We start from the raw sequence: 14,154 nt of genomic DNA, 5'->3' as shown, positions 1-14,154 counted from the left end.
TCTCCTTTCTCTCCTTATCTGAATCATGTTGCTCTGGGATCGTCTAGTTTTCCTGTGTACACCTTGGAAGAGTAGCCGATTGTCGATACATTTATGAGAATAACGTTGATGTGTAATCAATACGAAACCAAGCGGTTAATTTAATCGCCGCGGAGTGATGTTGAGATTTCTTAAAAGACAGCTTGTTATATTTAAATGGCGAGATAAATAATGTACACATTCAAAGCCGTTCAAAGACCTATTTCATGGCAGGGTGACTAGCGCCACTGGATATGTTTTAGGCATAGGTTACACAGCTCGCTGACAGCCTAACATTAGAAATGTATTTTGCAATAGAAGTCCCTAAGAACTGCCAACTTAAGCAAAGTCCAGTCATTACAGACAGACACAGACAATTAACAGTGAGGTCATTTTATTCATAGACTGTAGGAAATGCCATTATAGGTGATCTCAATATGTTTTACTTTTAAAGCAAATAGAAACAAATAATATTCATGAGAGTTAAAGAAAAAAAAAACAGCAACAAAAAAAAAATACCCAAAATGACAAATTTACCTCATACAAACAACAAACGCATATAAGCTACTACACAACTAATTATATTCCTGAGAAAATACAAATGTTTTTTGTGGAGCTTCAAAAATTACTAACTAATCAGTCTATCAACAGAAACTAAATTGGCAACTACTTTGATGGTCCAGTAATGGTTTTAATAATTTTGTGCAAAATGTCAAATATTTCATGTTGAATTTCTGTGGATTTGCTGCTATATGTTTGGATTTTGGATAGTTGGTTGAACAAAACAGGCAATTTGATGACATCACCTATTGGACACTGTGACAGACATTCTTCACGGTTTTTTATGGTCCAAATGATTCATTAAGAAAACATTTTTTTTTAAAAAACATTAGTTGTGGCCATATTTTTTTTTTTTTTTTTTTTTTTAGTTTACTTGATGTTGTCACATTTGTTATAGAGCTCAGGCCATGGAAGACACTTTGTACTCTTCTTGTGTGGATTTTACTGGGATATGGTACATTACAACTCCTGACTCACAGAGAGAAGGCCTGCAATCATATAAAGCTGGTTTGAATGTTCTGTTACATCTCCAAGAAAAGTCCACTACCATGTCACTAACTGTCACTGGACCTAAAAAATAGAGGCCTCATGACATCTTATTTCAAGACACACTCTATACTATACTCTGACATATCTACTGTTAGTTATGGGCAAACTCACTGAAACAGCATAACAAATCAATGCATAATTCAATTGATGTTCAGTAATGCATTTAAGAATGCTGTCCTTTAACATTAACAAACGTGGGTAAATATAACTGACAAGATAAATGTAGCTTCTGTGTTACACTTTTCAGTCCCCATGTTGGCCTTCAAGCCTGCAATTACCCATCTTTGTTCAATGTCTTATTTATTAAATCTGAAGTAGCTGGAATTAAAAAACCTTCCTGATACACAGGGTATTTTGACCATATGTTATCGCATTGCTGTAGACTGGTAAACAGTGTGGAAGCGAAAGAATGAATGAAAGATTTTCAATCATTCACCTTAACACTGTGGTTCATTCAAGGTTTTGTGCATGTGGATCACTGAGGCTAAGCTTCCACTGGAGGGTGCTGCAAACCACTAAAACCTTACAATTATGTTGTATTCTTTTGTTAAAAGCTGAACTACAACTATTTCAGTATTAATATGTTTATTCAGTATATTACCATATGGTTTTTTTGCATTGTATTTTAGATTAACTGTTTATGTGTGTGATGCCTGTGGTCAAGTTTGAACAAGAGTCTCCAGCGGTGAGGTATGAGCCAATAAACTCTGAGGTTGAAATTGTTACTCATATGGGAAAATGTTGGACAATCTCCAGGATATCAACTACTTAAAACAAGATGAGAATAGTATTTGTATATCACTCCCAATAATGTTTTTTTTAGCTGGAAAGTGATTTTGGATATTTTTGTCAAAATGTAAATAAATAATAAAATGAAATAAAATGTTCATTATTCTTTGATATGAAAGGTCACTTAAGTCGTACATGTTCTCAGTGTAGCATTTATTCAGTTCTAATGTTTACTGTCTGCTGTTTACCATATTCACAATCTCAGTGGCAGAAGGATGAACACAGCTGCCCAAGTGTTCTTTCTTTCCCAGTTGCCCCCCGGGGGTTCCCAGCCCAGCCAAGATTTCAAAGGATTCAGACTTCTCAGGGAAACTGGACAGTCTTACTTCTGAACTTGATTGAATTTTGTTGAGTTGTTACTGCATGAGCTGATTTATCTCCCAGTTATCCCAATCCTGGCCTCATGGCAACATTTCTCCTGATATATAAACTACCCAGCTATCACAATACTCAGTGGATGTTTGATTTTTTATACATCTGTGGCTGTACGGAAACACGTGCTGTGACTCATCGGAGCAGTTATGTCCCAAATGTGGTCTTTTTTTGGCCCTATTTGCTTCTGCACTATCATTTTCTTCAAAGTGAAGCCCTGTATGGATTTTTGCTGCTAAAATATATCAAATATATGACATTTTCTGTTTTGATACTTTTCACACTTAGACAGACTGAGATTTGTTCAGTCACTTATAGGTTAATAATAGGCTAATAATAATAATGATAATAATAATAACAACAACAACAACAACAATAATAATAATAACACACACAAACACATACACACATATGTATAAAACGGGCTTTACGTTTTTTAGGTTTAAGGATTTTTTTATAGGAATCTTAAGAGATTTTATTGGAAGCAATTGATAAAAAACTGATTTTCAGAAAGAATGTGCAAATCCTAAAAGAAACAACACTTTGTCCAATAGGAAGAATTGTATGGGAATCATATTGGATTCTATTGGAAACGATGAAAATGCTATACGAGACCACGATTTCTAATGATAGACTGTATAATCACGGTACTCTTGTGATTTTCGCATTCGCGGTTTGTCCCTCTGTAGTTTGATCCTTTTGGCGTACGGTAGCAGTGATGTGGCTCAGGAGGTAATCTTCCACGTCACTAGGAAGTAGAGCCGAGGAGACAGCTCGCCAGTGGGATCCTCTGAGGATTTTCACAGATGTACATATATCAAAACTGGATAACGAAGACCACCTCGGAGGATAATAGACGTGAAATTAGGTAGGTTATGCATTTAACTTAGTAATTACACATAACTTATATTATCCCGGTTCGACTTCCTGAGCCGTGGTAACGCAGCTAGCTGACGGTGGTGTCCTCCATTTCATTGCTGTTGGAGCAGAAGCTAAGTTGGCGTTAGCTAACAATTGCTGATTGGCGATTGTTCATCATCTTAACTATAATCAATTGAATTGTCCACTAATTCATTGATTTGTGTTTTTATGAAGATATTTTAAGTACGACAGTGGCAGTTAACGCAGGTAATGTAACACAGCTGACGTGTAGCTGCAGTGTTGTGTTACGCTGCGTGTCTTTATTTCACGACTTAACTTTATCATTACCGTGACATTGTAACTTCTGCTGCTCGGACAGTGGTTGTAATGGCTGCTTTCTCTTGTGTTTTTCGATGATAACAGTCTTCTGCAGGTAAAAGCACAGGTGGCGTTAAACATCAGAAAGTTATGCTAACCTCTTCATAGTTTTATTTTCTGTCAGACAGCTCAGCATTGAGCGTCTCCCTTTGTCACGATTAAAGACGTGACACACAATCCTCTTTTAGCTTTAACTGAAGAAAGAAATCGGCCATTTATTTCTACTTGATCAGTTTTAGCTCACCATAGGTTAATCTTACATTACCTAGAGCAGAGAGGTAGATAAACAGCGGCCTGTGAGCCAAATTCGGCCCTGCAGCAAACATATGTGGCCCCGTGAACATTCTGACATTTATACTTTACATCAAAACTTTAACTTTCTTGTAAAATCTAAGGCTTCTGTAAATCCCAGTTATTGTCATATAATCTTGTTCATCTAATCTTGCCCCCACACCAGCAGAGACATTGAAAAGTCTAATAAAGTTTCCAGAAATTAAATGTAATGTTGTAATGTTTGAAATTCAACAGCTTTTGGCAGTGGAAGACAAATGCTACGCTGATGCCATTTTCCCTTTTTACATACAATCCTTTACATAGTTATAAATCTTTGTTATTCTGTAATTAATTATAAAAAAAACTAGCCCATTGTTGATCCTAACTACTGATTCCTGACCTAGAGCATCCACACACATGTCAAATCAGCACGAGTGATTTTTGAGGTCAAAAAGTGATTTTGAGTGATATTACTGTTTTGTTAAACTGTTCATGTTATTATGTTAAATGCATATACAATACACACTAGGTATTTAGTATATATCTCTATATATTCACATTATATCAGATATTTTTCAAAATGCATCTATTTAAAGGCCCCCATAGGGTAGGACTGAGTAATATGGGGTAAAACGCTTCTACCAAGTTGGTTGCATTTATGTATCTCAATATTAAACTATACTACATTTTGGAAAATCTATTATATAAAGTGTATATTTATGAATACTGTCTGTACTTTGCTAATCCAGAAAATTAAGTACCTTTTAATTTTTTTAAAAAATTGTTTCATGTTATCATCAAATGTGGTTCCTTTGTTTACATTATATTATTATAATTTTGCCCAGCATAAGTTTACAAGAGTGAAATGACATAAATGTCATTCATGCAGCAGTCGACGCACACATGTGTAGTAATTTCATACGTTTTCTGCATTCATAAATCTGTGTTCTCCATAATTAACTATTAACTATCTATCATTATTCTTTCTGTCTCAGGTATTATCCAGTCAGTCACTTTCATTGGGATTCAAGGACAAACCCAGCAGGAAAATGACAGCTGCAGAGAATGTGTGTTACACTCTGATCAATGTCCCATCTGACTCAGAACCCCCCTCTGAAGTCAGCCTGAAAACTGATCTAGGTAATTAATCCTTGGTCATTTACCTTAAGTATCCATGCAGATAGTTTTTCAGGTTTTGAGATATCCAGCTCCAGAGATATATGTTCATTTGTAGAGCTCGCAGCATAATTTAAGAGTGAAACATCCTCTTCACTCTTTATATTCAGAACTCACTGTTGTATGTTTTAAGAGAGATTTCTTTGGAAAAGGAAGTTACACTGATTTTTTTTTTACTGCAAAGTCTTCACATTGTCTGGAAAAGTTGTAACCTAAAGATGTTTGTGTTTTACTTGACAAATGACTAATATTATTAATTGATTATCTAAATATTTTACTGTTATACTACTTTTCTGTTCTTGCCAGTGGACAAATTGATTGTGTAATTCTTACAGAAAAAGGTGAAATTATAATGCATACTTGAGGCCATGCTGATCATGTAGATGTTTATAGTAGTGTTTTCATCATGATTATGATTCTACAGAAAAGGGGGAGATCAAGGCAAAGACAGAAGCCCTGAAGAAGGTCATCATCATGATACTGAATGGTGAGAAGTTGCCAGGACTGCTGATGACCATAATCCGCTTCGTGCTGCCACTTCAAGACCACACCATCAAAAAACTGCTGTTGGTTTTCTGGGAGATTGTCCCCAAAACAACCCCAGATGGCAAGCTGCTTCAGGAGATGATCCTGGTCTGTGATGCCTACAGAAAGGTATGCTAACTGGTATATCGATCAAACATTATGTGTAATGTAATGTGTTTATGACCATAACACTGTGAAACCAAAGTAGGAAAGACATTATTATTAAAAAATGTGCAGTATTTTTTGTATTTATCTGAAGGGATAGTGTAACACCTGTTTGGTAGAGTTCTTCGGCTGCTGTGTTCACATCATTTCCAGTAAAACCCCAGCTGAAGTCAGTTTTTAGTTGATCTAAAGTGTGATAGCTACCAGCTTTTTCATGTTTAACTCTACAGAATATGATTTAATATATTTTTAAAATCATTCAGCAGTCATCCTAATGTGAAATTTTACTTCCAATTTCAGGACCTGCAGCATCCCAACGAGTTCATCCGTGGCTCCACTCTGCGTTTCCTGTGCAAGCTGAAGGAGTCAGAGTTGCTGGAGCCACTCATGCCAGCAATCCGAGCCTGCCTGGAGCACCGACACAGTTACGTGCGCCGCAATGCTGTGCTGGCCATTTACACCATCTACAGGTAAAATATGTCAATATTTTCTTTTTTATCACGTTTCCAAATATACAAATCGCATCCTCTGTTCATCACAAAACAAACTTGACTCGACAATATTTCTTTTGTTTAGGAACTTTGAACATCTTATCCCAGATGCTCCAGAGTTGATCCATGATTTTCTTGTGAACGAGAAGGATGCCAGCTGCAAGAGAAATGCTTTCATGATGCTGATTCACGCAGATCAGGTTTGTGCCATATTGTCTCTCTTACCATTATTGCTGTTGAATGCCACTTGACCCACAGTATCAATCTCTGACCTAACGTAAATCATTCATGTCTTCCAGGATCGAGCTCTGGATTACCTCAGCACATGTATTGACCAGGTTCATACTTTTGGCGACATTCTCCAGCTGGTCATTGTGGAGCTGATTTACAAAGTGAGTCAGGCCCTTTATTGCTTTAATTCCAGCTGTGTAGAACAACATCGTACTGTCACAACAACTACTGAATTTTTCAATAAACTATTGCTTCTTTTATTCTTTCCGTTAGGTGTGCCATGCGAACCCCTCTGAGCGTGCTCGCTTTATCCGTTGCATCTACAACCTATTGCAGTCCTCCAGCCCAGCTGTTAAGTATGAAGCTGCTGGCACTCTTGTAACCCTCTCCAGTGCACCCACAGCTGTCAAGGTACATCAGCAAGATTTTGGCAGCAATCAAGTGAATGTTATATATATATATATATATATATATATAGATGTTATATTCAAAGAAATGTCTGCATTGACTGTTGGACTCATTAGCAATGTTGCCATTCTGCTCCTGTCTCTTATGCATTTTGTGTTTTGTTTCCTCCAGGCTGCTGCCCAGTGCTACATTGATTTGATTATCAAGGAAAGCGACAACAACGTGAAGCTGATTGTTCTCGATCGCCTGATTGAACTGAAGGAACATCCCACTCACGAACGTGTTCTCCAGGTACTTTGAATTGTGGCTGTGATTAGTTTTTAAAAAAAATCAACGTACAAGCTTTCCTCATGATAATACATTCTCACCAATGATGTGTATGCATTGGGATGCCGCACAAATTCATTGTTTATTTTTGATTAGTGATATATATGAAACTAAAACATTTATTGTTAAACTGAAGATGCCAGCAAAATGTTTGCAAAAACTATACTGAAGTTTATGCAGTAAAAATCAGCAGAAATATCAAAAAGGTAACGCTATCTGAACCTTGTAACCTTGTAGGTTTAGTATTAGACCATGCCAATACATGCATACATGCTGCACATACACAACATCAGCTCTGGTAAGATTTAAAATTTGTCTCTCACCTATGCCTACTTATCCAGGACCTTGTGATGGACATCCTTCGTGTTCTCAGCACCCCTGACCTGGAAGTGAGAAAGAAGACCTTGCAGCTGGCGCTGGACCTTGTCTCATCTCGCAATGTTGAAGAGGTCTGTTTCAGGCACAGTATATTTATGCTGTTACTGTTTATCTGTTATCCTAAAGCATACACAAAGGAAATGGACTGAAAACATCGCAACACCTATTTGTTTTCCAGTTGGTGATCGTTTTGAAGAAAGAGGTGATCAAGACAAACAACGTAACAGAACATGAAGACACTGATAAATACAGACAGCTGCTGGTGCGCACTCTTCACTCCTGCAGCGTGCGCTTCCCTGATATGGCGGCCAATGTCATTCCTGTGGTGAGTTGCCCATTATTTCAGTACAGTGAAGAGGATGCTTTCAAAAAAATGTTGGTTTAAAAATATTAAGATTTTCTATTGTGATTTCCAGCTGATGGAATTCTTAAGTGACACTAATGAGGCAGCTGCTGCTGATGTGCTGGAGTTTGTGCGGGAAGCCATTCAGAGGTTTGACAACTTGAGACCCCTCATCATTGAGAAGATGCTGGAAGTCTTTCACGCCATCAAAACTGTCAAGTAAGGTTTTATAATCACATTGAGAAAAAAATAGAATGCAGGATTTTGGTCAATGCTTTTTTCTCATAATGTTAATAAAAAGCAAGTCAAATTTGGCTTAGCCTATTTAATTCAGATAAGTAGGCAAGTTCATCAATAAATGGTAAGCTCTGAAAAAAGAATATTTCCTTCATAACAAGTGAGTAGTAAATTTGAGCTGAACAGCCAAATTGAACATACTTCATTGTCTGCTGCATATTTGCTTTTGTTAGAATGACAATTTTTAACAGTTTACGATTCACTAAATTACGAAAATGTTTAATCTGAAATTATGTCATTAAATAAGGAAAAAGTAAAATTGGACAATACACAAAAAAGATAACTTGAGTCTCCTTATATGAGGAACAAAATGTGGTATGATTTGCTCTCCTCCATGCAACTGCTGGTAAACTGAGTCATTCTTATTTTTCTGTCAGTTAGGCCCGGGCAGTATCAAGGTGTTACAGTATACCAGGGTATTTAGAAATCCTGAAGGTGTGATTTTCAGTACTGTCCAAAATACAAACTCCTCTTTCTGTTAAACGGGTACCGAAATGCTATGTTGAGGAAATACATTGCAGTGCACAGCTTCTGCCACCAGAGGTCAGTCTCCTCTTGTGGAACAGGCAGCTGTGCTGAAAAAGATGGCGATTGCAAGTGGTATGGAATCATGAAAATATTGCAACATGTACCTTTCCAGCCACAGAAGCAATGTGTTACTACATGATTATATTCAACTGCAGCAACAAGTGTCATCTGGTCACAATCATATTTGTGACAGTTGTTGTTTTGTTCATGTTTTAGAATCTACAGAGGAGCATTTTGGATCTTGGGAGAATACTGCAGCACCAAGGAAGACATCCAGAGTGTGATGACAGAGGTCCGCAGGTCAATAGGAGAGGTATGTTTGTCCATACGAATTAACGACAGCTCCTAGTATGGCTTTATTTTTGTGTCACATTCGTGAACGTGCATTAAGACTTATCTGAGTGTGCAGCGGGACTCTCACAAGCACATACTATATATTTGGAACGGAAAATATTAATCTGAGCAAACAAAAATGTGACTACACACTCGCTCAGTGTGGCACAGTGTATATAAATGAACTACAAAACCAGCTCATCACAGACTGGGAGGAAGCAACTCTGATTGGCTGTTTTGCATCCAATCACGCTGCTTCCTCAAGAGGCAGCGGAGGGATTTTGAAAACAATGTAGCAAGAGTGTAGTGGCGATTTGTCTTTTTCAAATTTCAAAATCAAACGGCCACGGAGATACCTCAGGAATGAATCTTAAACAGGGGGAAAAAAGTACCTTTTAAAAAAAGCATGAACTAGTTCTCAAATTAACCAAAATGATACTAATATCTTAATCAAAAATTCAGCTATATTCAAAAACGAAAAAACAACAATTATAGCTCCAACAAGGAGAAGACAATGACAAAAGTAATAATACAAACAGCACAATAATACATTGAACTAAATAGTAGAGACTGTTCTTTAAAAATCCTTCTTTCTTGATCAGTCCTTTTTAAAATCCCTTCCTTGCCTCTTGAGGAAGTAGCCCGATTGAATGCAAAACAGCCAATCAGAATTGCTTCCTCCCAGTCTGTAATGTGCTGGTTTTGTGGTTAATTTACATACAATATGATGAACTTGAGCGAGCGTGTAGACAGAGATGAGAGCACACGAGATGTCGAGCGAGAAGAGATGCTGTGAGCGAGCGCGCAGGTGCCCGTCATCGCACAGAGACTGAGCGAGCGTGTAGTCAGAGTTGAGCACGCACACGCTCAGATTCATATTTTCTGTTCAAAATATAAAATATGTGCTTGCGAGTGTCCCACTGCATGCTCAGATAAGTCTCACTGCACGCTCACTAATGTGGCACAAAAATAACACCATACCTAGCACAATTTAAATTGTCACAAATATCTGACATCTGTCTCTTCCTTAAATGTGCAGATCCCGCTTGTAGAGAATGAGATAAAGAAAGAGACAGGAGAGGTGAAGCCAGAGGATGAAGTGAGTGCAGCACCAGCCCAGAAGCTGGTGACAGAGATGGGCACCTATGTGACGCAGAGTGCCCTCAGCTCCTCAAGGCCTTCGAAAAAAGAGGAGGATAGGTAAAAAATAAATAAATAAATAAATAAAACACATTATGGAGCAATACCATATAGCTCAGTCATTAAACACTGTTCTTGTTGTTGCAGGCCTCCTCTCAGAGGCTTCCTGATGGACGGAGACTTCTATGTGGCAGCTTCCCTGGCCACTACACTGACCAAAGTGGCCTTGCGCTATGTTGCTATTGTTCAAGACAAAAAGAAACAAAATGTAAGTTGTCTCTCTCTTCTTTTCTCTTTTAAAAAGCATTAAACCAACTGCCTGTTTATCTAATCCTGATCTCTTTCTATCCCTCGCAGTCCTTTGTTGCAGAGGCCATGCTGATCATGGTCACTGTACTGCACCTGGGCAAGTCCTCTCTGCCCAAGAAGCCAATTACAGATGATGATGTGGACCGCATCTCGCTGTGCCTCAAGGTCCTGTCAGAGTGCTCACCACTTATGAATGACATTTTCAACAAGGAGTGTCGCAAATCCCTGTCCCATATGCTGACTGTCAGACTGGAGGAGGAGAAGCTGTCACAGAAGGTAATGACAGTTTTGACCTCACTACTTTACCTCCTGACAGTTGGGGTAGAACTGAAATGTCATCATAGAAAGCCTATAAGTATCAGAAGAAAACACATTTGTGGTCTTAATTGCATATTTTCGCAACAAAGCCTTCATTTATCATCATCACATGTATACAGGTGATGTGATAATTGTTTATAAGGCAAGTAAATGTTGTAAATGTTAACTACTGAATCCAATTTGTTTTAATTATATAATTATTGACTTTTCATAGTGTTCTTGATGTGTTTATTTTGAAAATGATCTATTGACAGTATGTGTCTCTTATTCCGACCACAGAAAGAGTCTGAGAAGCGTAATGTAACAGTGCAGGCGGACGACCCCATCTCCTTCATGCAGCTGACAGCCAAAAATGAGATGACTTCTAAGGAGGACCAGTTCCAGCTCAGTCTGCTGGCTGCTATGGGCAACACTCAGAGGAAAGAGGCTGCTGATCCCCTGGCTTCAAAACTCAACAAGGTACAACCCAAGCACTGCAGTTATCATGTCATAGAAGAGAACTGGAAAGCATTTTATTGTTGAATAGTACTGTTGTAGATTCATTTTGAGCTGTAAGCATTGTAATTGTTTGAAGATTAGATTGCAGTTTTGTTTTGCCAATTTTTTAGTTGTAGTGATAATGACAAGACATTTTTTTGACCTTAGTGTAGCATTTGCCTCTGTAGATGATGCTGGTCTGGATTGCATAGTGGGAGAGAGCACAGTTTTTTCTGTGTCTTGTGTTTTTCAAATATGTTATTTTATTTTTAGTTTCAGTTTGACTTGGCTTTGGATATAATTGTTTTGGAGTAAAGAATATACAGCTATGAGTTATCATCTTTGATGCGATATGCTGCATTGCCGTTGAAGTCTAATCATCCCTATTAGAAGATGATTCCGGATGATTACAACTTGATCTTATTTTTATGGTTTTGGCCATCATTTCTATCTGTAATCATAACATTGTCCATAACAAGACCTATTCCTGAGATATGGGGGAAAAAAGGGCAATAAACATAAAAGACAGTCAGATAGAATATACACAAATCAATAGTTTTAATCAGATTATGTAAACCTATATGCAAACCAGTATTTAGAAGTCAGTGTACTCAAAATGTTGGAAATGATTCCTTGTTGCAGAAAAAGCAAATGCACACCATTGAAGCAGGCGATATGTCTGTAAACTGTGATGTCATGCTCCCAGATCTCAGCAATGAACTTGGGGGAGGGGGGGGGGGGGGTATAGTGTCAATAGTGATGACCAAAACTACCAGAGAGACCAGAGTAGTATTAAACTATGGTTACCATTAAAGTGGATGGCAAAGGTTTCTCTAACAGAAATCTAGTTTTGTTGACTTAGTTTCTCTTAGTCCCGTACCATGAGGAGATATTTTAGTTGTTATATACATGATAATTAAAGCGCAATTCGTTTTTGTTCCTTCTAGGTGACCCAGCTGACAGGATTCTCAGATCCAGTTTATGCTGAAGCCTATGTTCATGTCAACCAGTACGACATTGTTTTGGATGTGCTGGTGGTCAACCAAACAAGTGACACTCTCCAGAATTGCACCCTGGAGCTCGCCACTTTAGGTTTGTCTACTTTATTATCACCTTATTGGGTTAATATACAGGCTCTGTTCTCCTGTAACAGATTCAAGGCAGTCATATTTGTGTTGTTACATTGCACAGTGTAAGCATTTCACTAATCTGAACTCATCCATCCTACAGGTGATCTCAAGCTGGTTGAGAAGCCTTCACCTCTAACTCTGGCTCCTCATGATTTCGCAAACATCAAGGCCAATGTCAAAGTGGCTTCTACTGAAAATGGCATTATATTTGGTAACATTGGTAAGAAAATTGGTCATTTGATCAACATAATTTAATTTATTCTGTGCTTGTGTTCCTCTGTGCCATGAGAGCACGTTTTCTTATTTAATTCTGGTGGCACATAAATGTTTGCTTTTTTATTTCTAGTCTATGATGTGTCAGGAGCCGCGAGCGACAGGAACTGTGTGGTCCTCAGCGACATCCACATTGACATCATGGACTACATCCAGCCAGCCTCCTGCACAGATGCAGAATTCAGACAGATGTGGGCTGAGTTTGAATGGGAAAACAAGGTGAGCTTTGCATTTTATACTCTGTGGCATCTTCACAAAAATCACAATGGTTGTTAGGCCCCATGATATATTTATCAGGTTTGTTTGTGTTTTTTTTCTCTTTTCTTTTTTTTACTTGATCAACAAATTTGTGAAAATTCAGCAAAGCTTAATTGTCCATGAAGGAAGGAAACAAATTGATTTACATATGAACAACTAAATGACAATATTCAGGAAAACATGAAAAACACGCCCCTAAAGCAAACTGTCTACGTTATAGGTGACAGTAAACACCAACATCACGGATCTGAACGAGTATCTCCAGCATATCCTCAGGTCCACGAACATGAAGTGCCTGACTCCTGAGAAGGTTGGTAAAGTAGAAATGGTTTAAACCCGACAGGACTTGTAAAGATACTTAAAATCTAAAATGTGTTACTGGTGCATGTTTGTAAAAAACCTGTGTAATGCTGAAACTGTGTGTCAGTGCAATGTTTTCAACTTTTTTTTTTTTTTTTTGTCTGATGAATCAGGCATTGTCTGGCTTCTGCGGTTTCATGGCTGCCAACCTTTATGCTCGTTCTATCTTTGGGGAAGACGCCCTAGCTAATGTCAGCATTGAGAAGCCCATCCACCTGGGGCCTGACGCACCTGTCAATGGACACATACGCATCAGAGCCAAAAGTCAGGTGGGTCACAGCTGCTGCACCATGAACCTTTAGGCATCTGTGAAGTGAAGGCTCAGATAAATCTGAAGATTTTTAACCTCAAGTCATTTTTTGAATCATGAAAAAGAACATTGATTCTATTAGGACACTGATTGAATTGGAGTGAATGCACAAGTAAAGCGACTATATGAAATAACTCAGCATTTGACAGTGCCAACATGTGTCAAATATGTTGATCAAATGTATCAAATATGTTAATCTGCTGCATTTAGGCTGTTGCAATAAATCCTCCCTTCTTCATTTTTCAGGGGATGGCCTTGAGCCTGGGTGACAAGATCAACCTCTCCCAAAAAAAGACAAATATCTGAAACAACTCTGATCCAGCTGATCCTTCTGACTTTGTAAAAGTCAAATGCTGTTCTCTTGTATCACACATCTTCCACACCTTTCATTACAGCAAATTATGAACTCTATACAGTCAGTAGCGTCTGTGCTGTTTTTTTGTTATGTTTTTTTTTTTTTTTTTTTTTTTTTTTACATCACCTCTGTCTGATAACTGCTTCTCAGTAATGTTCTTTCTCTGTCCCATTTAATTTTCAATAAACCTATGTATTAAAAGAAAGAGCAACTGTTGCTTA

The 14,154-nt window shown here is 37.9% G+C and overlaps 1 protein-coding gene across 1 annotated transcript; it reads left to right on the top strand.

Annotated features, from left to right (window-relative positions):
- Positions 1 to 3,026: 3,026 nt before the first annotated feature.
- copb1 (COPI coat complex subunit beta 1) lies at positions 3,027 to 14,154 on the top strand. Its single transcript, XM_053324557.1, has 22 exons — positions 3,027 to 3,157; positions 4,797 to 4,941; positions 5,402 to 5,631; positions 5,968 to 6,137; positions 6,244 to 6,358; positions 6,458 to 6,550; positions 6,663 to 6,800; positions 6,969 to 7,088; positions 7,466 to 7,573; positions 7,681 to 7,827; positions 7,919 to 8,064; positions 8,887 to 8,983; positions 10,043 to 10,203; positions 10,291 to 10,411; positions 10,501 to 10,728; positions 11,050 to 11,229; positions 12,195 to 12,339; positions 12,478 to 12,597; positions 12,724 to 12,869; positions 13,129 to 13,218; positions 13,382 to 13,537; positions 13,825 to 14,154. The coding sequence occupies exons 2-22, from the start codon at positions 4,851 to 4,853 to the stop codon at positions 13,882 to 13,884; spliced, it is 2,862 nt and encodes a 953-aa protein (XP_053180532.1). The 5' UTR covers positions 3,027 to 3,157; positions 4,797 to 4,850; the 3' UTR covers positions 13,885 to 14,154.

This window comes from Scomber japonicus, chromosome 1, assembly GCF_027409825.1.
Source record: "Scomber japonicus isolate fScoJap1 chromosome 1, fScoJap1.pri, whole genome shotgun sequence".
In the NCBI taxonomy this organism is placed as follows: Eukaryota; Metazoa; Chordata; class Actinopteri; order Scombriformes; family Scombridae; genus Scomber; species Scomber japonicus.
This window is presented reverse-complemented; position numbering and strand designations above follow the sequence as displayed.